Genomic DNA, 22,265 nt, shown 5'->3' on the forward strand with positions numbered 1-22,265 from the left:
CATCGACAACATCTCCGCCGGTACCCATTGCTGATACTGTTTCCGGGCCGCGATCCATCCGCTAACGTCGCCCAACAGGAGCTTCTTGGAGCCCCGCCTGCGGATGGCCGCGTGTAGGGTTCAGCGACGCTGAGCTTATAGCACCAAGCATTTCACCGCGGGTCCACGACGGGAGTGTTCATGATGGAGAGATGTTTCATTTCCCGGCTGTGCCTCCATCATCTGCGCGGGGCTCAGCATTCCCAGGTATCTCCGGTGCGTCAGGTGCGCATAGAGCCTGCTACGGTTGACCTGCTGCCAATTCTTTGAAATGGCAGTCGGCAGTGTCTCAACCAGCAATACTGAGCATATTGATCCATTGTTCATGAAGTGAGTGACTTGTTGTTGACAAGTATGTCTAACTTGAAACAAGGCCATAGTACCTACATCCCATATTGCGATAGGGGTCTGAGCTTGGGTTGAGTGTATTACTTGATTATATAATGTTTAGGTCTAACAAGAATGTTGTCGCTATGCCTGTCTCATAATATCCTAGTGAGTAAAAGGAACAGGAAGCCTTGTATTTTATTTCTAGGTGGTATTCTGGTTGATTACTATGGTTGGTGTTACTACAGACACCACTGGAAAGGGCCTATGTAGGAGCCCTGATACCACCTAACTATCTGGAAGGTTTCCTTGATCTCTATGATCCAGTGAAGACATTGCTCATGGTATGCAACCGGGACTGCAGCAATTCTATCAGCTCCGCGTTCCCCAATCGCATTGCTAAAGCCAAAGGTGTTTCGTCATTCAGTCCCACTGCGGCCACCACGGCGCCATATTCAATAAGAAGTCGTACGTCCGGAAACAGGTCTGACATTCTGCCAGCTATGCGTTCGCAAAGCGGTGTTTGTCCGCGGTTGTCCCTGATATTTGGGTTGGCACCAAGTTTAAGAAGTTGGCCCATCACCAAAGAGTTTCCGCAAGACACAGCACAAAGAAGCGGGGTCTTGCCTGTCTGATCTTGCGCATCTAGATTATGCCGACCGAGTGCCCGATAGAATGTATTCGGATCCCCGAATGTCCGATCCGCTCTCCTCTTGGCGGCATAATGTAGGTGAGTTTGCCCAGTAGCGTCCCTATGGTTGATATCTGCTCCCTTCTTCAGCAGAAATTGTGCAATTATGGTAGATGAATGGAAATCCATCACAGTCATGTCCTCTTGCATTGAAAGTTTAGGTAAGAAAAACATACAGGAGCGGCCGATTGCATCTGTAACTCCGATATTGACACCATGATTCAACAGTAGAGGCACAATATTGTAATCGGCATTTTCGACGGCCACAAAAAGAGCAATGAACTTGGTCTCGGGTGACGGGTGAGGATTCGCCCCGTTGCTCAGCAGGCAGTAAATCACTTTAAATCTATCACTGCAATGCCCAACACCTCGGATAGCTTCAGTCAGCGCGGTACAGCCGTCTTGGTCCATCTGATTGGCGTCCACTTCTAAACCAAGCAGGAATGATACGAAATCCCAATTGCCAAATTTCGCTGCGTTCATGAGTGGAGTTCTACCTGTATTATCACGCGCATCAACATCCAAACCAAATTGGATGGCCTTGCGAACGAAATTCAGGTAGCAATGATCCACGACGCTAGATTGACAAGCCACATGCAGGAAAGTTTGGCCCAAATCATCCCTGTGCATGGGATCCAAGCCTTTCCGAAGCAGTTGTATTCCCTTGTCGGCCAGATAAAGCTCCGAGTGATAGCCGGCGGTCGGCAACAAAAAGAAGGCTGTTTGGTCCCATACATTTGTAGAGAAAATGTCTGCACCCTTTTCCAAGAGCAGGTTGAATATTGGGCCGGTGCTCCATCTCACAGCAGAAAAAAGGGGTGTCTCGCCAATCTTGTCCTTACACTCCAACCTGGCGCCATTTCTGAGTAGCGTATCGACAATCTCAGGAACGTCTCGATCGAGAGCTTCCAGGTCTGTTCGGATTCCGTATTTCTGTAACTCATGAGACATAGACCTGCCGTCCCGTAACTTTGATAACATTGGTTTGTCACCTTGGCAAGCATAGTGAAGCGGTGATTTTCCATTTTTGTCAAGCAATCCAACCACGGCGCCTTTTTTGACCAGCATTTCGGCCGTTTGGAGGTTCTGAAATTGACAAGCAAGATGGAGCAGTGATTTTCCGTGTTTATCAGGCGAGTGGATACCAACCCCTCTGCTAAGAAACATTTCCATAATTGTTTGATTCTCAGAGAGGAGAGCTGAATGGAGTGGTAGAAGTCCATCTGAGTTCAGTGCTCGTATATCAGCACCTTTTTCAACTAGTAATTCTACTGTTGCTTGATTTCCAGCGTGGCAGGCTAAGTGAAGTGGCGAGTCTTGGTTCCCATCGAGTGCTCGGATATCGGCGCCTCTGTCGATCAAAACCTTTGCTACTGCTGATGCTTCCCGCCAGCGATGATTCCCGCAAGAGAGATGGAGAGGTGTTTTTCCAAACTTGTCGCATGCATTAATATCAGCCCCTTTTGCGATTAAGCTTTCGATAATTCTCTCCGCCGATGACGGCTGAACCAATGTTGCATTTCCGCAGGCAAGATGAAGTGCTGTTAAGCTATTGCCGTAAACGACGATGTCTTCGCCCTTTTCAAGCAGTGCTTCCACCAAAGTTTCCAATCCAAACTCGATAGCGGTATGAAGACTTGGCCGGAAACCCTCCGAGACGATGGTTGGATTTGTTTCAGCCCCTTTTCCGAGGAGAAACGTTGCTATGTCGTCCCTTTTATGAGAAACAGCGCTCTGAAAAGCATTCGTAATAATATCACGGCTAAATCGCACGTCAAGCGAAGTGTCTTTAGCATTGGCAGACATAGACAGAGTCGCTGTTTCCCGATCGGTTGGCGACGCCAAGTCACCAACGGGGCGGCCAAGTGTCGTCGCCAAAGATGGCCGCGGTTGAAGGCAATTCCCATTGTAAGAACTACTGGAATTTGGGGAGACCATTAGCTTCACAATTTCACCATGCCCATTTTCGATGGCCCATAACAGCGGCGTTTTGTATTCGTTGTCTGTGCGATGACCAACACCAAGCTCAAGCAAAAGCTGGACAACAACGGTCAGTCCTTTCTCAGAAGCGTATGACAAAGGAGTTCGTCCCTTTTTGCCAGGTTTGTTGAGTAATAAATCAATAAACTTGACCATGTACTCGTCGCTTGGTGATATGCTACCTCGCAAATCTTGGTGTCTCTTTAGTGACTGCAGGATTGCTTCTGCAGCGACTGTATTCTTTTTGATGGCTTTGATGAGAACGCTTTCCTCAGCGTTGGAATCAACCAGCATTGGAGTTATAAGTAGGGATTGCGAGCTGACCGTTGTTTTGATGAGCGAAATGTAGTGCTGCTCAACAAAAAAGTCAAGGAGAGTCGCTTTTGCATTCAGTCGACTGATCTTTGGGGCAAACAGGTTGCGGCGCAAAGCCCAGGGCCGAAACATGGGAGCAGAAAACTCCTTCAAGAACTGTTCCTGTGTGATTGCACTTGCTGCAGCATTAGCATGATGAAAAATCCGAGTTGCTGCGTACTCCATGAGAGGAAACCTTTGGCTCACTTCCTGTCGCAGGCTCGTGACTTCCTCGGAAGACGCTTTCAAAAGATAGTTGTCCTCTGCTAGGTGACCGGAGATATCAGCTTTGATGTAGGTGTAGCAACATTGCTTGAGCCGGTCATGACTTTTTTCTTCAAAGTCGTTTTCGAGATTTGGCCACAAGGATTTGAGGCCGCCATCTTTGAGCAGGAAATCTCGTACCGACTCGTGGATAAACTGTACGATCGACATTTTGGATTTTGTTGCCGTTTCAGCCAATCCTTTTGATGAGCTGAGAACAAACAGATTCATGTCTTCCTTGGTAATTTTGTCGTCATCCCACGGATCAGGAGCTTCCTCAGATCTCAAGCCAGCTGTCATTGCAAAGTAGTATTCTTCGCGCTTCAGTGGCCGACTACCAAAAAGCAGCCACTGGATGCAGAGGAAGAAGTCATCCATATTATCCTTGTCTCGCGTCAAAATGTCTCGGAACAATTCGCTGAGCCCGGGCGGTATTTCCTTCAGTCTCTCGTTTACTGCGAATATTCGACCTCGCTTGTACTCTTTGTTGAGTATAGCAACGACCAGTACAACCCACAAAAAGACACCCGATGCTTTCTGGAGAATTCGGGTTTTGGTCTCTCCGCTTTGACTTCGGTTCCCCGTTCTCAACTTGTTTCGGACGTATGCTTCTATATCATCTTCGTGGCCCGTTTGATCCTCTAACGTGAACCTTTGGCAATGCGGTATGTCCATGTAGGGGTAATGCCGGCTCGAAAAACATATGTAGAGTTTGGCGTCACTCTGAACAGCGCAGTGTCCCAAGTCCACAAAGAAGTCAAGCATGTTCTCAACTTCTCTTTCATCACATTCGTCGAGAGCGTCGACAAAGCAAGTCACCCGATGCCGTCCGAGCTTTGTAATGGCTTTGAAAATAAGGCTTTGGATAAGAGAGATGCTCAACCCACTAGAGTTGTTGTTGGCAAGGACTGTTGCTACTCCATCGTCATCGTCAAGAACTGCTTGCAATTTTGGTAGGTTTTCCAGCAGTTGCAGTAACAGCGATCTGTACATTCCCTCAGCTGCCCTTTCTAGGAATGCACCCCGGGCGTTGAAGAAGAACGAAATGACGGCAGATTCGGGTATAGCGTTTTTAGTCGCGTGACTGTAAGCAAACTTCATGATTGTCGATTTTCCTGTGCCAGGTTTCCCACTAATCCATAGGAAGCCATGGTGGTCGGCCATTTTGTTTGGATCTAACCAGCGCAAATAATCGGGGTGTTCTAGTAGCCAACAGCACGTTTGCGCATGTGCAGTCTTGATGTTTGCATGTCGACTATCGATTTGCTCAAACCTCAGAGAATCAATCAACAATTGTCGCCGATCCATCGGTGACGTGCTGTCTGGGAAGAATTTAGCCATATCCACAGGAAACATAATTTACTGAACCTACTCGCACTAGGTGTGCTCGGTTTTGATGGTAGCATCCTATCAACTGGTGGTATCAAAGAGAGTAGCTCTTTTGTGTACGCCGCTGCGGTTGCGGCAGCATACTCTTGCCATTCTTTAGTCTTGTGGGAATCGGAATAATCGCAGATGCCTCGAATGACAAGGCATGGGAAATGATCCATCAGGCCTGCTGCCTCCATCTCAAAACAGAGAATATCGTATTCTCGCGCGAGACGATCACGAGTTAAGCCGTGCTTCATAACCTGGTTCGCAGAGGCTATGGTTCCATAATGAACTCGTGGGTTGAGATCGGGCCTTGGACGCCGGCGAACAAGTTTGGATGCATCGCAATGATCGCAGGATCCACCTACATGATCGTAGGTAGCCATATATAATCGGTCTTCTTCGATCCTACGGTATGAGTAGGCTATCATTTTGGGATTGCGCTCTAACATGTCGGATAGGATACCAGGTACCGAACTGTTCTGCGATTCATGATGTGCCCGCAACTTGGCGACTGCGCCGAGGATATCCTGAGGAGGTTTGTTCAAGGCTCCGGTTACTTGGAATTTCCCAGATTTCACAGTTTTTCCGAAGTCATACTGTATGACGCCTGGGGATGACAGTGTTGGGTTACTGACCACAACATCACCCAGTCGCATGTCGACTTTGCTGGGAACACCACCACCAATGCCAACCATCAGTCGTATGCGGATAGAACGGAAGCTCCAACGCATGTTGTTTGCCACGACCGCGGCCCGAGTTATACCGTATTGCCCGGATGGCAGGCAAACAATCACGATGTTGTGGTGGTCGATGCTACCAAAAACGTAATGATTGGTGTCGTTGGGATTCATCGGAAGGGGCTCATGGATATCGTCAAGCATCGCTTTCGCCGCAGCCATTTCCGAGTGAAGGGCACACACCCATCCGACGGTGTAGGCATCGTGGGACAGCTTTGTTGTGACTCGGTATTCCACATTGACGGTTTCGTTAACCGGGGACCCGGCTGAGCGTATTCGGTTTGCAGGAGCCAGTGTTCTGTCATTGTTCTCGTCCGTAGAATCGCATGCCCTCTTATTTCGTGTATGAATCGAGGCTAAATCGGGCAGCGAATTGGTTTCGCGGTTATCGTCGTGATGGAAGTTGCAAGCCATTGCTGATCAAGCTCGGCGCTGTGGCTGGCCTTGCAAGCAGCCTGGCATTACGTCGATTGATCCCGCCACCGTCGTCGTTGGGTATGACCGAAGGGAGTGCTTCTGCGACAGCCATATGTGAGCGCGTGGTCACGTATAGCGATAGCGCGACGGGGTTGTTCGATGCATCCCCCGCGAGTAAAGGGCTTTGTTCGCAAACTTCGGCTGGTGGAAAGACGAGGGACGGAACGAAACGGGAGAATATGCAGAATTTGCTCATCAGGCTGAGCCGGCGGGGGCAGCCGTGGTGTTTTGCATGATGACAGCTCTCATTGGTTCAGTTGTGTCACTGAATCGGTTGGCTCCCAGACGAGAACTGCTCTGGTCTAATTACTCTTGGCATCAGCTGTTAGTGAAACAAGCGACATATCACCAATTATCTTAATAGAAGAAAACCTGTCTTATCCAAATCCCTCGGGCCAGGCTCTGATTGGGGCCTTGAGATAACGTTGTGAGGCTAACAGCCGGCGCAATAGCAACCTAGTTAGAGAGGGCTCAAAAGTTCACAGAGAGAGAAAAGATAGGTGGAATGATTTCAGTATATGTGCCATTACTGCTGTGCTTACGTTAGGACAAATTGCTCAATTATCCGGACCTTTTACCTAGTCCCCATAACCCCCTTATTTCTTAGGGCTCAACTGGAACCGAACCAATATTTCTGTTGTGGCTGGGTAGCAGGTCCTCTTCCAAGCCCACTAAAGGCGGCTTTTGTGGCGGTAGACCCGGGATGGACCAGGTCCGGGTCAATTGATGGCCGGTGTCTTCACTGATTTGCCTCTTTGGTCTATAATCGAGGCCAGCGGAGCCCGATCTGATCTGATTGAGGGAGAGAGTAAAGGACGCAATCGGGGTAAATAATTTGGCTTGATATAAGGTCGCACGACAGAATCAACATATCCAATGCCTCCACTCCATCCCATCCCATCCCATTCCAGAGGCCGGCCCGGCCATGACGTTCAAACCCCTATCCCGTTTCCTATTTTACCACTGCAAGGCCAGTTTCCCATCTACTGCAGGGTCATCAGGCTTGGGAGCATAAGCCAAAGCATAGCATAGGTGGCGTGATGCTGGATGACGTGGCATGCATGTGCGGACATTGCAGTTCTCCCTCTCGCTTACCCATATCTCGACCACACATGTACTCAAGGCTGGTGTGCTGGCTGCCACTCCAGCCCCGCGGCGGGGCATGACCCTTGCCATTGTTTTATCGGTTTATCTGTGTTCCTAGCGCCTTATCTGCTAATGCCGTGCAGACAACCCTATCTTGTTTAGATTGTGAGTACTCATAAATCTCCAAATAAAAGCCTCAGTTTCTCAAGGCTGTTAAATTATTTCGATAAACTATATGCTCTATTATCTACCTCACAATTTCAAAAACTGCCTTGCTCACCACCAGCCACAACTACATATTCTTGAGCTTCGTAGACGTCCCTCTTCAATAGGCGGGTCTCATTGAACACCATGGCCAGCCTCGACGTCATTAACAAAGGTCTCGGCGGAATTTCTGCTATGATTTCTGTACTGGATTTCTTCAGCGAAACCAGGAATGGGGGTAGCATGCGACAATCAGCGCCTGTTAAATACGGCCAACACCAACCTTACTACTATGAGGCATCCAGGACGATCCATGCAGATGAGACTGGAAGAGTATCCTCTAGAGGCAAATCCGATAACACAAATCCGTCAATCGGTTCCTCCAGTATAAGACTTCATGTTATGATGGAGCAGGCTCCGCTAAAAACTGTTAAATCCGCACCATTGGAACCATTAAAGCTGCCAAAGGCACCGTCATACACGCGGCGTGAGAAATCTATCGCTGGACTTCAAGGAGTGGCTGCTCAGTGGAACGTTCTTCCTGAAAGCTCCGATGACGATGACTTGAGCGTGTCATGTCGCTTGGAAAGTTATGACTTTCTAACTTTCGAGGAGATCATCTCCAACGCCACATCAAACCAACCATCGCAGCCGAACGGCTCTAGTGTTGAAGGTTTCCACTGCGGCCACTTTATACGCCATGTAAAATTGATCCAACGCGAAAAAGGCAATATGGATGGTAAGTTAGCTGCTGTAGATCTCTTGATCGTCGTTCTGTAAATTGAGTTCACCGACTAGAATCGCTAACGGTATCAGTATACATTCTATGCGAGGGATTCAAGGCTTGTATCGGCCTAGATGGGATAATTCTTAGATCCTACCATCGAATATGGAGTAAATATGTCCGGACATCAGGCAACCAGACAGCAAGTCTTTCAAATGCAACAGAAAGGTTTAAAGCAGAGCTGGTGAGACTCTACAGGGTATACCACCGTATCCAAAAGCCAAACAACATTCGACAAGTTTTCATGCTACAGGTTTACCATGCCCACCTCAACACATATGCCGCCTTTCTTGAAGAATTTGAAGCATCCTATACAAGACCACGAATGCGGATTTTCGACCCACAATACTCACGGCTACGTTCATGGACCATAAAAGCTATTAATACTGATTCCGCAATCTATCGGCAGTTAAGTAGCTCTGCTACGAATATAACGTCCACGTGCGAGTCCTTGCTAGATATTGTGGGGGCAATGGACAAACCCACGGACGGAGAGCCCAACACAGAGCTCTTATGCATCTTTGCGGATGTCCGCAGTTGTTGTCAGGAGGTTACGGAACGCCTGACGGGAATGTCGGATGAGCTTCAACACTACTTGAACCTGCTCAGCCTGTCATGGAACGTCAACCAGTCCAACAACGTCAAGATTTTAACCTTGCTTGCTACGATATTCCTGCCGCTGTCGCTCTCCGCCGGTATCCTTAGCATGGGCACTCGCTTTAAGGACTTGGGATATCTGATTTATGACTTCTTCGGAGTAGTTACTCTGCTTGGGGCTCTGGTAGTGGCCGTGATTCTTATACTTTTTCTTGTAGCTTTTCTTCAAGAGTTTGAAAGCCGACAGCAGTATTGGTCTAGTTTTAAGCTATGGCCGGCCGTTTTGATAGTTGGGGCGTTTATCTTCCTGACTCTGGGTGCTCTCTTGTTATCGTCTTTTGTTGTTGGCATATTTAAGGATGTTGGCCTTGGGGCGAAGATACTCGGCTACGGGCTTGCCGTAGCTTTTGGCTTACCTATTTTCTTGGTTATACTTACTGCTCTGGGGGTTTGGACTTATAGGGCTATACAGAAAGGTTCTCGGGCAATATCGCGGAAAATGAACAACTTCTAGAAGGCCTAATAAGGTGTCTGAAGTTCAAGGAGCCGGTACATAAAACGGAGATCATTAGGCTGTTGCGTTGTCCACTTCAACAATGTCTGTCCACCTGCTGGTTTCTCGTCCTAATTTCTGGCTCCTGACTGCATACGTTTTATGAAGTTAATGATGGCGCGTCTCACCTTTCTCATATCATGGAGGATGTTGAGGAGTCGGTCAGCGACGGCGACGAGGCGAGTTGCCATACTCTTTTGGCCGAGCCAGTTGGACGCGTATCCATAAGTTATGATACGATGCCTCGGGAAGAAACTGGGCATTTTAAAGCTTATAAGTAGTTACTTGGTGTTATCATTATTTGAACTAACTAAAAAACAGTTAATAATGTTTAAACTTGCTAATTATCCAAGGCATTCTAAATAGATAATTCCTTCTAATAGAGCTGCATTATTTATACGGCGATTTGCAACTTAACGCACCATGCTCTTTAGTTCTCTTCATTGCGTAAACTCGGTGCGAAACCACTTGGACTGTTGCAAGAAGATCAAGGGCACAGGAAGCAAAGACGTCAGGATGCTAGGCAGCAAGGGGAGGGATACGTAGAACATAAGTGCGCTGCGCGATGTTGTTGATAAAGTTCGGTGAGGATGTCCGGTCATGTACCCAGCCTTCTTGTTTACTGAGGGCTTGGCTGGGCGGGGTAGGGCCAATGCTGCTCCGGATCATCAGAGCAGCATAGGATCATGCAGGATAGCTACCTTCCACTCTTTGGGTGCGTGACCCGACGGCTGATCATAGTTTTCAGTTGGATTATTTTACGAATCTAATAGGAATCGCACTGAAGGTTCCCTTGATCGTTTAAAGAAGTACAACGAGACCCAAATGGCGGTGGTTTGGTCTGCCTAATATAAAGGAATAACTGAAAATCCAGTGCTTAACAAGAAATAGCCGATCAAGACTCAGAAGAAATGCATCGTATTTACCGCTCCGATCAAAAAAAAAAGAAGAATAGATAGAATACCACATAGTTCATATCAGCTGCCATACTTCCTTCACGGTCATGGCGTCGAGATCGTTTCTTAACGCCTCCTCGCCTTCCCCGCACGCCCGTCGGAAATGGTTCCAGTCCTCTTTACAAACCTCCCGGAACGAAACAGCACCAACTCTTCTCAGCTGATTGCCATCCCGTTTGACCAGAATGCCAACTCCAAAATGCTGTTCATCTACGATAGAATCGCCCTCGAGACAGTCTCTGGTTTGCAGTTCCCTACCATTACAATCGATAAAATGCCTCGAGGCCGCCAGCAAAAGGAATTCGCAGGTAGTCTCAATCTCTGAGGGCGCGACGTCCGGGTGAGCTGTGAAGACTACCTGTCCGTGTCCAGGTTTAGCGATCGCGAACTCCCACCCCTCTCCCTCGGGGGTTAATCGAACCGTGCCGGGGCAAATGTGACCCTTGAGAGCAATTTCCTTGAAACTGAGGACCGAGGCCTCTTCCTGGCTCGGCCTTGGCCCTATAGGCGGGCTTTTCGCCTTAGCCGCTTGGCCCTCGGAGCGCTTCGATTTTGAATCGGCGAGTTTAACGTCCATGTTCGGGATCTCTTGCCGCCACAGCTTCTTATGCTCGCCCTCAAACCGACCCCAAAGAGTTCTCTCGAACTGGAACTTGATGTCTCCCCCCTCGGGATTCGCCACCCTGTAAAACCGCGGCGGGTCGTGGATCCTCGGAGGGACCTGGATCGTGCCTTGCAGACTAGTCCACGACCAGGACGGGAACGTCTTCTCCGATACGGTCGGGCAAGACACCGTCGCGGGATTCAAGACTCGCCACGCGAGCTGCTCCTCGACCCGTGTTGACCATAAGCCGTACGCGTACTCCTCTCCCAGCGCGTCGCGGACGAGCTTCGCGATACCCCACATGGCGACGTCCCTGTCGCACGGCTTCGTGAGGTCGCAGGCGGTGTAGGTGCGGACTGCGTTCTCCCAGAACCTTTCGAGGGACCCTTCGGAAGTTTCCACCAGCGGGCGGACCGTTAGGGTGGCATCCTGGAGGCGCTGGCGCCAGTACCGGTCCACCCCGGCCCTGGTGTCGAGGGAGGCAGGGAGGCCGTCTGGGAGGGTCTCGCAGGCGGACATGGTGGCGCAGTCCCAGAAGACCTGGTCGCGGCCGAACTGGAGAAGACGGGGGGAGAGCATTCGCTCTTGTTCCCCCAATGTCAGATGAGAGACATGACTGAGAAGGGAGGCATACCTTGGAAGACCCATCCACGAGTGTAGAGTTGGGATTCCAGCAGATCCTTGTCCCAGAGGTCTGACGGAAGGATTCTCCATCTTCTATCACCAAACCTTGGAGACACGCCTTTCGGGACATAGAGCGTGGGTATTACAGCAGGTGCTCGCCGTTGCGTTTGAAAAAGACCACCCGCCTGGACCTCTGATAGAGCACCTGCTAGCCGTCGTTGTCGAAAAAGACCACCGGTGTGATCTTCAGACACGGCCGCTGCGAGGTTGCATGTGGAGTTGCGATACACCTTGTGCATGCGTGTCGACTCCTTGGCCCAGTCAACTTTGTCATTTTGAATGATGCAGACGGAGTCGACCCAAATGTACCGCAACTCCAACTTCCACGCAATCTGGAGCGCCTGCGCAAAGTTGGTGTTGCTGCAGATACCCTGCCCATCGGGTCCCGTCTTCCACGGAATACCCTTGGTGTTGAACTCCTTCAAGTTGTTTTCCGTGAGCTGTACAAACTTGCCCTCGCTCTTGGGTCCCCAGCAGTGACTCAGCGTCATATAAGGCCCTGTCACACCCTCTTTCTCTGTCTGGACAACCCTGACGTGACTCGGCGGCCAGGTCGTTCCCGTGCCGACGTCCAAGACACGGGTCGGTATGAAGTCGCGGCTCCCGTGGCGGCGTTTGCAGTTCGGGTGGCTATTGGTGCACGTCTTCAGCCACTCGGCCATCTTCTTCACCGATTCTTCAGAATCCGTCCCCAAGCCCAAGCGTGTGTCGTCGGGGATGAAGCCCAAATCTAGGACGCACTGTCAGTGGCTGGACGTGAGGGATTCATAAGCAAAATCGCTACCTTCTTCCAGGAACATATCGAACCGGAGCTCTGGAAGATCTTCGCTCGTGGCGTCCCCTTGTTTCCGCCCCGGGACCGGGCGGAATGTAATCGATACATAGCTGCTGGTGTCTCTCATGCGAGCAGCCTCGCAAATGTTCCATCTGTACAGAGCCGGTGTTACGTTCTCGTGATCGAACCATGACTTCAAGCCGCCTGCGGCATTAGCCAGTCGGGCGCAGAAGACGCAGCCTGATTCTGCCGCGACCTTGAAGTCGACAAAGTCGGAGTGGTGGTAGTCCCAGAGCTTCGTGGACTCCAGGACGTTTCGCCGACAAAAGTCGCAGATGCCCATAACGGCTCGCTTTGAACTCCTGCATGGACTTGAGTTACATATTTGGTAAAGTTTGTTGGCTGGAGATGGGGAGACTAACTCGAGACGCCGTCCGTTGGATGCGAAGATGTCAGCACAGCCAAATCAACCCCTGGGCAAGTGGGGGCTGGGACGGTTTCAAAATAAACGGGCTAGGACATGCGTCTGCAGGCTGACCACAGCCACAAGCAGGCTGGGAGGATTAACCCTTCTTTAGACCTCCACCGTCACATGATGTTCCAGCTGAATGAGTCCTGGAGCATTGTATGTGAAAAATAGAGAAATGAGGCGTCGCTTCTTAGGTGAAAGTCATTGATTAAATACAGAAACGACTGATTGCTATTGTATACCTATCAAGACTCAATGTGAACCGTATAACACGATGTTCCATTGGTTTTCGCATAGTCAAAAAGACAACCTTATCGAAGAACAGAAATGAACAACAGATCACGACTATACTGATGTTTCAATGATTTACAAGTATTTTCCGCAACATGATTTCAGACAAATGCCTGCGTGCGTGCTCTTAACAGCTTCTTTTTCTCAGGGGCGGTCACACTCGCCGCCTCTGCCACTGCGCCGATAGCCATGATGACAGGATCAGCAGAATCAAATATGAGAGCATCAGGTATGACAGGGAGCCCGACTTCGGCACCATGTAGCCTCTTGAACCCCTGTCCCCGCAGACCAGAAGACTCTCCGACGCTTTTTTGGGGGACGAAAAGCCTTTCACCAGCCGCTTGGAAGTCATGTTTTCTCTCCGTGTGTTGAAAGGTCTCGCGGCGCTTCAGTCCTTTGTTGCCGAGCTCGTCCAAGTTGCCTTGCTTACCGACCCCGATGCTGTCAAAGTCGAGCTGCGCGTGCGCCCACCTCAGATCTTCGTGATAGTGCCGCGCGTACTCGTGGAACGCCTCGGAGTATGCCCTGAGTGGCCGTTTCCCCAGGGGCACCATCACTACGAACCCGCAGGCCGCGTGAAGCATCTCCTCGAGGCTGCGGTGCGGTACGTGATGCGTGGCCGGAGTCGATTCCGCCTTCTTCCTCGCGTCCGCGCTCGCGGACAATACTGGTGCCGACTGCGTCCTGACGGGGTGCTGTCTCGCCAATGTCTTTGTCGGGTTGCGGAGGAGCCTGTCGAGGGCCTCATACGGGATCCCATGGACATAGTGGTAGTGCGTCGCCGCCGCGATCACCTTGAACCCCAGGTCCCGCCGCTCGGGCGGCTGCTCCTCGATGCGCCTCATCCCCGCGTGGAAGAAGCCTACGATGTTGACCGGCAGGACGTCCGCCAGCGGCGAGAACACGCTCTCCGCAGACTGCACCCGGTGTTCGTTGATGAGGCGGAGACGGGCGAGGCTGACGTTGCCCCCGGCCTGTCCCACGAGTTTTCCCTGTAGTTCCGTAAGAGCTTTGCGGTTGCGGGTGGCCATGAGCTGCCGGCCCAGCCTGGAAAGCGGGGGCTTGGTCGCGGTTGTGCTGCCCAGTCCGAGGTCTCCGTGTTCGGTCTCGAGACTGTAGTTGATGAATTGCGCGACCCAAGGGCCGTTATCGTCGAGGTTCAGATCGACGTGGTTATAAGGCTGGACGAAGTTTGTGGAATCGCCGCTTCACATCGGTCGCAAGCGTTAGCTTTGCCTCTATGATGACCCGTAGGACAAGATTTACGTGATGTGTATGACGACCCGGATTACCGAGAACCCCGAGAACACAGTATGAGAGCGAAAGGGTATGGTTGACACTGCCACGTACCATTTCTTGCAAGCCTTGCTGCTGTCTACGCAGTCTTCGCAGAGAGTATATGTGTCTTCTCGTTGCACCCCTTTCCCTTCACAGCTCTCGCATCCCCAGAAGAGTTCCAGCCTCCTCTGCGAACCATTTTCCTCCTGGCAGGAGTCGCACGTCGGAGACAGAGGGAAGCGCTCGAGGCACGAGATGCGCGAGGAGAGAAACACCTTGAGTCCCCTGGCCGCCAGTAGGGACAGCTCGTTTTCGAGAGAGAGGTCGACGGAGGGATAGCACCTGTCGAAGTCGTCGATGACGAGAAACTTGTACTCGAGCATGTCGAGGCGCAGGCAGAGCGCGTCCCGCACCAGCTGGATGCGGTGCCGGTCGCGGTGGCCGTGTTTCCAGGCGTCCAGGTACAGCCGATACTTCTCGTTTGCCGCGTCGCCCTCGGCCTCGACGTGCTTGGCGGACAGCTGGTGGAATACGCTGGTGAGGACGTCCTCCAGGAAGGCGGTGCCGCTCGAGGTCACGTCCATTCCGATGAAGATGGAGGCCACGGCTTTCGTGTCACTATTGCAATACTCTGCTAGCTTCTCCGCCACCAAGGCGGACAGATTCGTCTGGTATAGACGGTGTGTAATCAGCTCATGGATCTTCAAGTGGGTGACAACCCTGTCGCAGGAGTCATGAAGCCGCCCGTGGGACGGTATGAGGACCTGCTTCATCCACGCCGACTGGAAAGTACGCCACCGAAAGCCGTCTCAACTCACCTTACCTGAGCCTGGTCCTCCGACGCATCTCAATATCCACTGATTTTTGGGCCGCTGCCAGCTGCGGAAAACTTCGTTCTCCAGCACCCCATCCCAAAGCGGCTTCCATGTATCCAGTCCAGGCGCTGGACGTTCGCTCAATGCAGGATGTAGATCTTTACGCCCCTCAAACAAATTCCGCCCTGCGGGGGGTGTATCTTGGTCCACGTTATCCATCTCCTCAGCCTTGAGGGAACACATTGTTGACAATGATTCTCCGTCGTTTGAAAGGTGGTTAAAGGTCTGCTGTCGTTCCGCACTTAGTACCCATATTCTAATGATTATGACTTCTCAGAGGTTGCCAGTCCCATCATTTCTGCGCATGTGGATGAAGTAAAATATACTAGAACCAGTAGCCGCGCGAGTGCAATTGCTACGAGTCACAATCTTCCCGTTCCCGAAAGGGCTGGCCACTATTTGCGGTAGTAGCGCACACCACCACGAGCACATGGAGCACCAGATGGTAACACAAGCGGTTATTCAATGTGAATTACGGGCTGGCAGTCCGCAAGGCTACAGCGTGCATGTAACTCAGCCGTCGCCTCTGAGTGGGTGGTCAGATTCCACCCCTTCACGGCTAGGGTCGGTACGCTTACAATCGCACAGCACTTATATGTGCCCCAGCAATCACCTAGACAAGCCAGCCTTCTCTTGGTCCATCTTGGCCATTAAGGCCAGATTCGCACTCTTTCAGCAGTCTCAAAACTTCGGGTTTCCAGCTCTTGACAGAGGCTAAAGTTAGCGCGGGGGCGATGCAGTGAGATGCAACCACACACAGGAAATTAACGGCCAAGAGCCCAGCCTGCCGCCTAAGCCAACCCGGTATTGTTCTTCAAACTGACCGTCTGATCTCAATGGCATAGCCTGGGTGGGATCGTCAGGGGCTAGCGTGTCTGGAAAGGCAGCCACCAGATTCAGCATGATCCAGGAGTTGTCTTCCGATTAAGAAGAGGCAACATGCCGGACGCTCGTAAAAAGTCTGCCATCCCCGGCACGTCGCATGAGAGTTTCCTGGATGATTCTCTTTTCTAAGGGTCGTCGTAACCAGTCATTCGTTTACCAAAGTCACCCGCTACAGTTAACGCCCATAATGTTGCTTGGACACTTCACCGTGCTGCTAGGCCTGTGCTACAGCCTTACCGTTGCGCGCCCATCGTCTCCACCGAGACAACTTTCAGGGCGGCAAGATGGGCCTGAAAAGACCCCCATGTGTGGAACGATCATCGATGCCGTTAACCAAGGTGAGATGAATAGCGATGCACGGCTCGAGCGTGGACTATGCTGACGTAGACAGGACACCGCTACTTCTACGCCGTCGACGCGTACGAGTGTCTGACCAGCGTCCCGTTCCACGCGGCCATGGCTCTTCGCTTCATTGACTACTACAACACGACGATGCAGTTCCAGAGTACCCTGGCGCACCTCAAAGACCCCCCGGAAGGCTACCAACAGCCCGCGTTCGACCTCATGCATGGACTGGAAGATTTGAAGCGCAACGTCACTACCGGCGTCTTCAAGAACCAGTACGATTTCGAGGCCGCCTTGCAGTACCTCGTTTACTCCGTCCACGACGCCCACGTCGATTTGATCGCGGGCGTTCTATCCGCCTTCTCCTTCGCCAGCCCGTACCCACTCGTCACAGCATCTATTGATGGAAAGGAGATTCCAAAAGTCTATTTTGCGAGTACGAACATCAAACCCTGCCACCCGGTACATGCGTTTAGTTACTGACTTCAAGAAAATAGACGACGTCATCCTTCGCCGAAGTAACATCAGCAACGGCATCGAACCCTCGATCTCCGCCGTGTCGCACATAAACGGCCGGCCTGCAGTCGATTATCTGACCGAGTTCGCGGCCCTTCAGTCTGTCGGCATGCTCGAGCCCCATGCCGATTGGAACGAGCTCATGGACAGCCCGGTCCAGGACATCCACGGAGTCTACAGTATTTTCGCTGGTGAAAGCACGTTTTACCCCGGCAACACCCTCAACTTCACCTTTGAAGATCCGGACAGGGAAGACCTGGAGACATATTGGCTCGCCATTTACAAAAACGCCGAGTTCACCGGCCCTCTGACCACAGGGGGCGACTTCTACAACTTCTTCGTCCTCGGGCTGCTGCCTGCGTCATACGACGAGGTTCCACGACCAGCAGTGTTTGGGGGACCGCCGTCTGGAGACACGCCAGTCACACAGGACCCAGGCCCCAGCAACGGAACCTACGAGAGCGAGTTAAACACCAATTGGAACAAGGCAAGTTATGGTGCCTTCCCGGAAGACCCAGACATCGTCCAATTCGACTTGGGTGCCTATGGCGGCGGTATCATCACCGGGTATTTCTATGATGACATTTCGACCGGGGTAATCAGCATTCCCCATTTCGATCAGTACGAATGGGACTTTGGCAACTTCAGCCAGTCGCTCGCAGACTTCATGGATGGGGCTCGGACAAGGGAGCTATCTCACATCGTCGTCGATCTGCAAAAGAACTACGGCGGCTCTACCGGCATCGCATTTCTACTTTTCCGGGAACTCTTCCCGGGGATCAACCCTTTCACAGGAAGTCAGCGGCGCAGCCATGAGCTGGGAAACGTTCTGGGTTCGGCCACAACGCGCATTTATGAGGACTTGGCGGCTGGCAACGACGACGAAAGGGGTATCGCCCTGGCTCTTATGGCAGATGAATGGGTCATTACGACGAGACTCGATCCCGAGACGGGGCACAATTTCACCTCTTGGGAGGAGTATCAGGGACCCCGACAGGAGAAGGATGACAACTTCTCACTCGTGGTAAGTACCTGACGGCGTCGATGGGCGATGGCGCTTTGTGGGTTTGATACACTGACCATCCACACAGGAAGAATATGACCTCAAGAACCCAAATTTCCACGCTGCAGCATTTGACGGATGGATACTCAACCGCTACTTGGACGATCTCGACGCCAAAAGAAGAGAATTCGCGTGGGGTCCTGAAGATGTAGTCATCGTAAGTTCGAATCTCAAAACCCCCATGCTAAACAGGCCGTTATCTCACACCACGCCACCCAAGCTCACCGACGGAACCTGCTCCTCTGCCTGCGCCATCTTTCTCGAGCTAGCAACCACGCAGGGAGGCGCCCGTACCGTCGTCGTGGGCGGCGCGCCCAAGCCAGGCCCGATGCAAGCGGCAAGCGGGACTCGCGGCATGCGCATGTACTCCAACAACGACCTAGACATTGACATTTCGTGGATGGCCGACCTGAACGAAACGGCAAAGGCCCGCGTTCCCGCCAACAGAAATGACAAGGGCATATACGTCAATTACGCCGGCTTCAACCTCCGCGACCAGCTACGCGCGGACGACCTCTCCACCCCTCTCCAGTTCCGCTACGTCGCTGCCGACTGCAGGCTGTACTTTACCCTCGACAATGTCTACAATATGTCGGCTCTCTGGCACGACGTCGCCCGCGCCGCCTTCGAAGACCCCGGCCTCTGCGTTGAGGGCTCGAGGGGGTACACGTCTAGGAGCGGCGACGGCGCGCCCAAGGCTCCCCCCAGGATCTCTGCCGTCCGCGCGCCCGCACCAGAGCCCGCCACCACCTTCACCGTCGACTACGATCCTCTTTCCTTCGACGGCCTTCCGGCTGGCCAGTCCAGGACAGGTGATGAGGTGGAGACGAAGCTCTGCGATCCCAGCGCAAGCTTGAGTGGCCAGTGCCCGGGTGGGCAGTGTGTGACCTTTTGGCCGTTTTGCGACGGAATAATAGCTAGTGTATCGGTCTGTGTCGGGAGCTGTACGGCGAACCAAATATGTGCTTCTAGCAACCAAAAATGCTTCACAGGCAATATCAGGCGAACAACGGAGTTTAAAGAGCAACCATATCTCCTGCTCAGTTCTCAGCCGTCGTACGATTTTCAGGCTATACCACAGCCGCCCGGGTACTGCCCGCCTACCGAGAGTATGTTATGCTCGAGAAATAACCTTGGTCCACCGACACCGGATACACAGGCGGAACAGCCCACGGCACCGAAGGGGGCTCAACGAAGACCAACCGGACCCATTCGGAGAATAAAAAAACAGCCGCCGTATTTCAACTTAATAGGTTAACAAGCATAATGACCTACCTAACGGCAAGGACGCAGGCGGCATAGGGATTTATATACGTAAGGACCTATAGATTAAGCAGAACTTAAAACAAATAGTCGTGCATTCTAAGCTGTATAGGGAGGGTCGAGTGTTTTTCTTGTTGCTTGGTGGTCACCTCTGTTTTAGACGTACGTATACAAATGTTAAATAAGTAGATTATCTTAGTATTACGGAAGGAAAGGAGTATCAGTGGCGATGATGTCTGTCCGTGTACGATTAGGCTTAATCCGTCATGATTAGACCGAAATACATACTGATGACTAAAAAAATAACGGGATGGGTGATGAAGTTAAGGGTAAAGTGGTCCTGCTGTCTATATATCCGCTAGGCCGTGTCAATTTGTTTGATTTTCTCCAACATGTCCTAGGACACGCGGGATGCGTTATTTGCTCCGCCAAATCTCCATTCCATGATAACCACGAAATGGAATACATTTCCCCTCTCATCATTCTTCCTCCAACACTCTTCACGTCTAGTGATGTAGTGTTCGAGGCAAGCTTGGGAGCGATCATAGAGATGACCAATCTAAAATTCCCACCACCACGGCCGGAGCCGCTTGTCAAGTCGATTACAACCCGGACAACCATCACAGCCTCCTGAACCCATCAGATGACGAAGGCAACGTGAGCGATAGTTTCTCACTTCAGCCGAAGAAACCCAAGAGGCCAGCTTCTAAATGAGCTCGGCATATCAACAAATTGGACCCGACAGCAACGACTCTCACATTGACAACACGAGAGAAACGAATACAATAGTAGACGAAGCGTCATGTTTACTCATGCAGAGCGATCCTGGCCATGCGTCCGAACCCCCTTCGGTGATCCAACAGAGCCTCGCGACTAGACGCCATCTACCCCTCACCCGTTTTGGCTGGCCGACTCTCGTGTTTGCCTTGGACCGCCATTTAGGTATTAGATGCAACATGGCGGACCCGGTGCAGTGCGAAAAATCCAGGACTCTGTGGTCTTGAGGACGAAGGCCTGGGGGTGTTCGCCGTCCATCTATCGCATCGCATCGGCAACCCGCTCCCTTGTTACAGCAAGTATCACGATCCCACATCCATCTTGCCGCCCTCTCCAGCAGTAAAACCAAGGCACTAGATGTCGCGCAAGCCCCTTGATCTTAATTACTATCTCGGCGGTGGTACGGGTTTCTTCGTTGCAGCTGAGCCGTCTCTACCTGACCCGTCGATGGGGTTCAGACTGTGCTGCTGTAGCCCTTCGCCGACTAACAACGCCAAGGAAGTAATATTTGCTTGATCCCTTCACCTAAACGCTTACGTGAATGTTTGCTCTCACCTTTTCAGACTTTTTTCAAACTAACGCCCTCCCGGTGCAGCTTTTTTTTCTCAACACTACAGATTTTCCCCTTATTCAACACAGGGACTGCAGATTCATCTAATTCCCGAGTCCTCGGCCGCGCTCTGGCAGCTGTTATTGCTGGACGACTCTAGGAACCTTCTGATTCCCTCGGCCTGCCTGACTGCGTCTTCTCGCCAACTTCTAACACGTCGCTCAGGCATCTATCCATAAGCACTGACGCCGCTTCGATCCTGACATACCTCCAAAATACCGTCAGAGTAAAACATTGAAGACCTCCGACTGTCCCATCTGCGCTCTCAAGGCACACATGGATGACCCTTTCACCAAGCACGACCCGGGCGCCCCCGACTTTGGTGCTCAGGCCCTTATTAGCCTAGTTATAAAGTGCCTCCCGGAACAAAACACATCAGACTGGCCTGATATCGACAGTCGGATGTACAAGCTTGTTAGGGAATGGTGCAAGCAGGGTGATGCCTCGTGGGACATCCAAACCATAATGCCGTACCACTTTTGTTACAGGATGCATGTTAAGGGGATACGATTCAACTCGGTCGGCTACGCGGTTCCAGTGGAGGTAGATTTCAAAGACGACGAGGAATAACAATGGGAATTATTCAATAATGATCTGATCGATAATTTAATGCAGAACTAGGATACCATCCGAATTCGGAACCCTGATTTGTGTCTAGGGTCAGCCACTGTTTTCCCGTCCGGCCAGGCTTGAAGGCAGTTAGTCTCCTCAGTTACTCGAGATTCAGTCTACTTGAGTCGCGTGATAGGCGGTTTAACCCTATTCCTTTGGGTTATATTCTCCTATGGGGGTCACCACCTACATTTAGAGGGTACTTTGATCATTCTGACCGGACAGCAAGTACCTAACTCGACGCTATACCGGGTGTCTGCTGTTGATATACCTATAGCACTTGCTTCTTTCAGACAGGCTCGCGGGGACGTTGGTAGTCGCTGAGTGATATTTTATATACTTCTTTTATACCGCTTGCTTGTTATATCTAACTTATTATCTAGGTTTTAGCCTTTATTATACCTACTACTTTAATAGTAGTTATTTATACTTTAGTCCTATAAGTGTAACTAATCCTATATATCTTATATACTATTTATACTTACCTAGCTTCCTATAGCTTATATTCTTATATACTACGCCTTATCGTTTACCGCTAATAAGGCTATCCTTAATCTTAAGAATAAAGATATATATATCTCCTTACTACTTTATTATTAATTATATACTAATTATTAATAACTTAAATACACCTTTCGTCTTACTAAAGGTGCTTTTAGTTACGTTATATATAAGATAAGCCCTACTTTTACGCCTATTATATCTATAGTATCTACTTTTATTAGAAGCTTTTTAACCTTAATACTTATTCTTACTTTTATTACGGTTGCTACTCCTATTATTACTACTCCTAAA

At 51.0% G+C, this 22,265-nt stretch overlaps 5 protein-coding genes across 5 annotated transcripts; 2 read left to right on the forward strand and 3 right to left on the reverse strand.

The window, feature by feature from the left end:
• Nucleotides 1-682: 682 nt before the first annotated feature.
• Nucleotides 683-6,180, reverse strand: EsH8_X_000034 (uncharacterized protein; the record flags this gene model as incomplete). The annotated part of the gene is made up of 2 exons (XM_083274122.1): nucleotides 683-4,977; nucleotides 5,028-6,180. The coding sequence occupies 2 exons, from the start codon at nucleotides 6,178-6,180 to the stop codon at nucleotides 683-685; spliced, it is 5,448 nt and encodes a 1,815-aa protein (XP_083119514.1).
• Nucleotides 6,181-7,680: 1,500 nt separating this feature from the next.
• EsH8_X_000035 (uncharacterized protein) lies at nucleotides 7,681-9,428 on the forward strand (the record flags this gene model as incomplete). Its single annotated transcript, XM_083274123.1, has 2 exons — nucleotides 7,681-8,272; nucleotides 8,350-9,428. 2 exons carry the CDS (start codon nucleotides 7,681-7,683, stop codon nucleotides 9,426-9,428), a joined length of 1,671 nt encoding a protein of 556 aa, XP_083119515.1.
• Nucleotides 9,429-10,439: 1,011 nt separating this feature from the next.
• On the reverse strand, nucleotides 10,440-12,829 carry EsH8_X_000036 (uncharacterized protein; the record flags this gene model as incomplete). The annotated part of the gene is made up of 3 exons (XM_083274124.1): nucleotides 10,440-11,582; nucleotides 11,942-12,441; nucleotides 12,496-12,829. The coding sequence occupies 3 exons, from the start codon at nucleotides 12,827-12,829 to the stop codon at nucleotides 10,440-10,442; spliced, it is 1,977 nt and encodes a 658-aa protein (XP_083119516.1).
• A 518-nt stretch (nucleotides 12,830-13,347) lies between these two features.
• Nucleotides 13,348-15,297, reverse strand: EsH8_X_000037 (uncharacterized protein; the record flags this gene model as incomplete). The annotated part of the gene is made up of 2 exons (XM_083274125.1): nucleotides 13,348-14,452; nucleotides 14,597-15,297. The coding sequence occupies 2 exons, from the start codon at nucleotides 15,295-15,297 to the stop codon at nucleotides 13,348-13,350; spliced, it is 1,806 nt and encodes a 601-aa protein (XP_083119517.1).
• A 1,174-nt stretch (nucleotides 15,298-16,471) lies between these two features.
• Nucleotides 16,472-19,228, forward strand: EsH8_X_000038 (uncharacterized protein; the record flags this gene model as incomplete). Its single annotated transcript, XM_083274126.1, has 5 exons — nucleotides 16,472-16,622; nucleotides 16,676-17,065; nucleotides 17,127-18,169; nucleotides 18,237-19,136; nucleotides 19,211-19,228. The coding sequence occupies 5 exons, from the start codon at nucleotides 16,472-16,474 to the stop codon at nucleotides 19,226-19,228; spliced, it is 2,502 nt and encodes an 833-aa protein (XP_083119518.1).
• Between the last annotated feature and the right edge of the window lie 3,037 nt (nucleotides 19,229-22,265).

The sequence above is a fragment of the Colletotrichum jinshuiense genome, chromosome 10 (assembly GCF_051148585.1).
Source record: "Colletotrichum jinshuiense chromosome 10, complete sequence".
NCBI classification, from domain to species: Eukaryota; Fungi; Ascomycota; class Sordariomycetes; order Glomerellales; family Glomerellaceae; genus Colletotrichum; species Colletotrichum jinshuiense.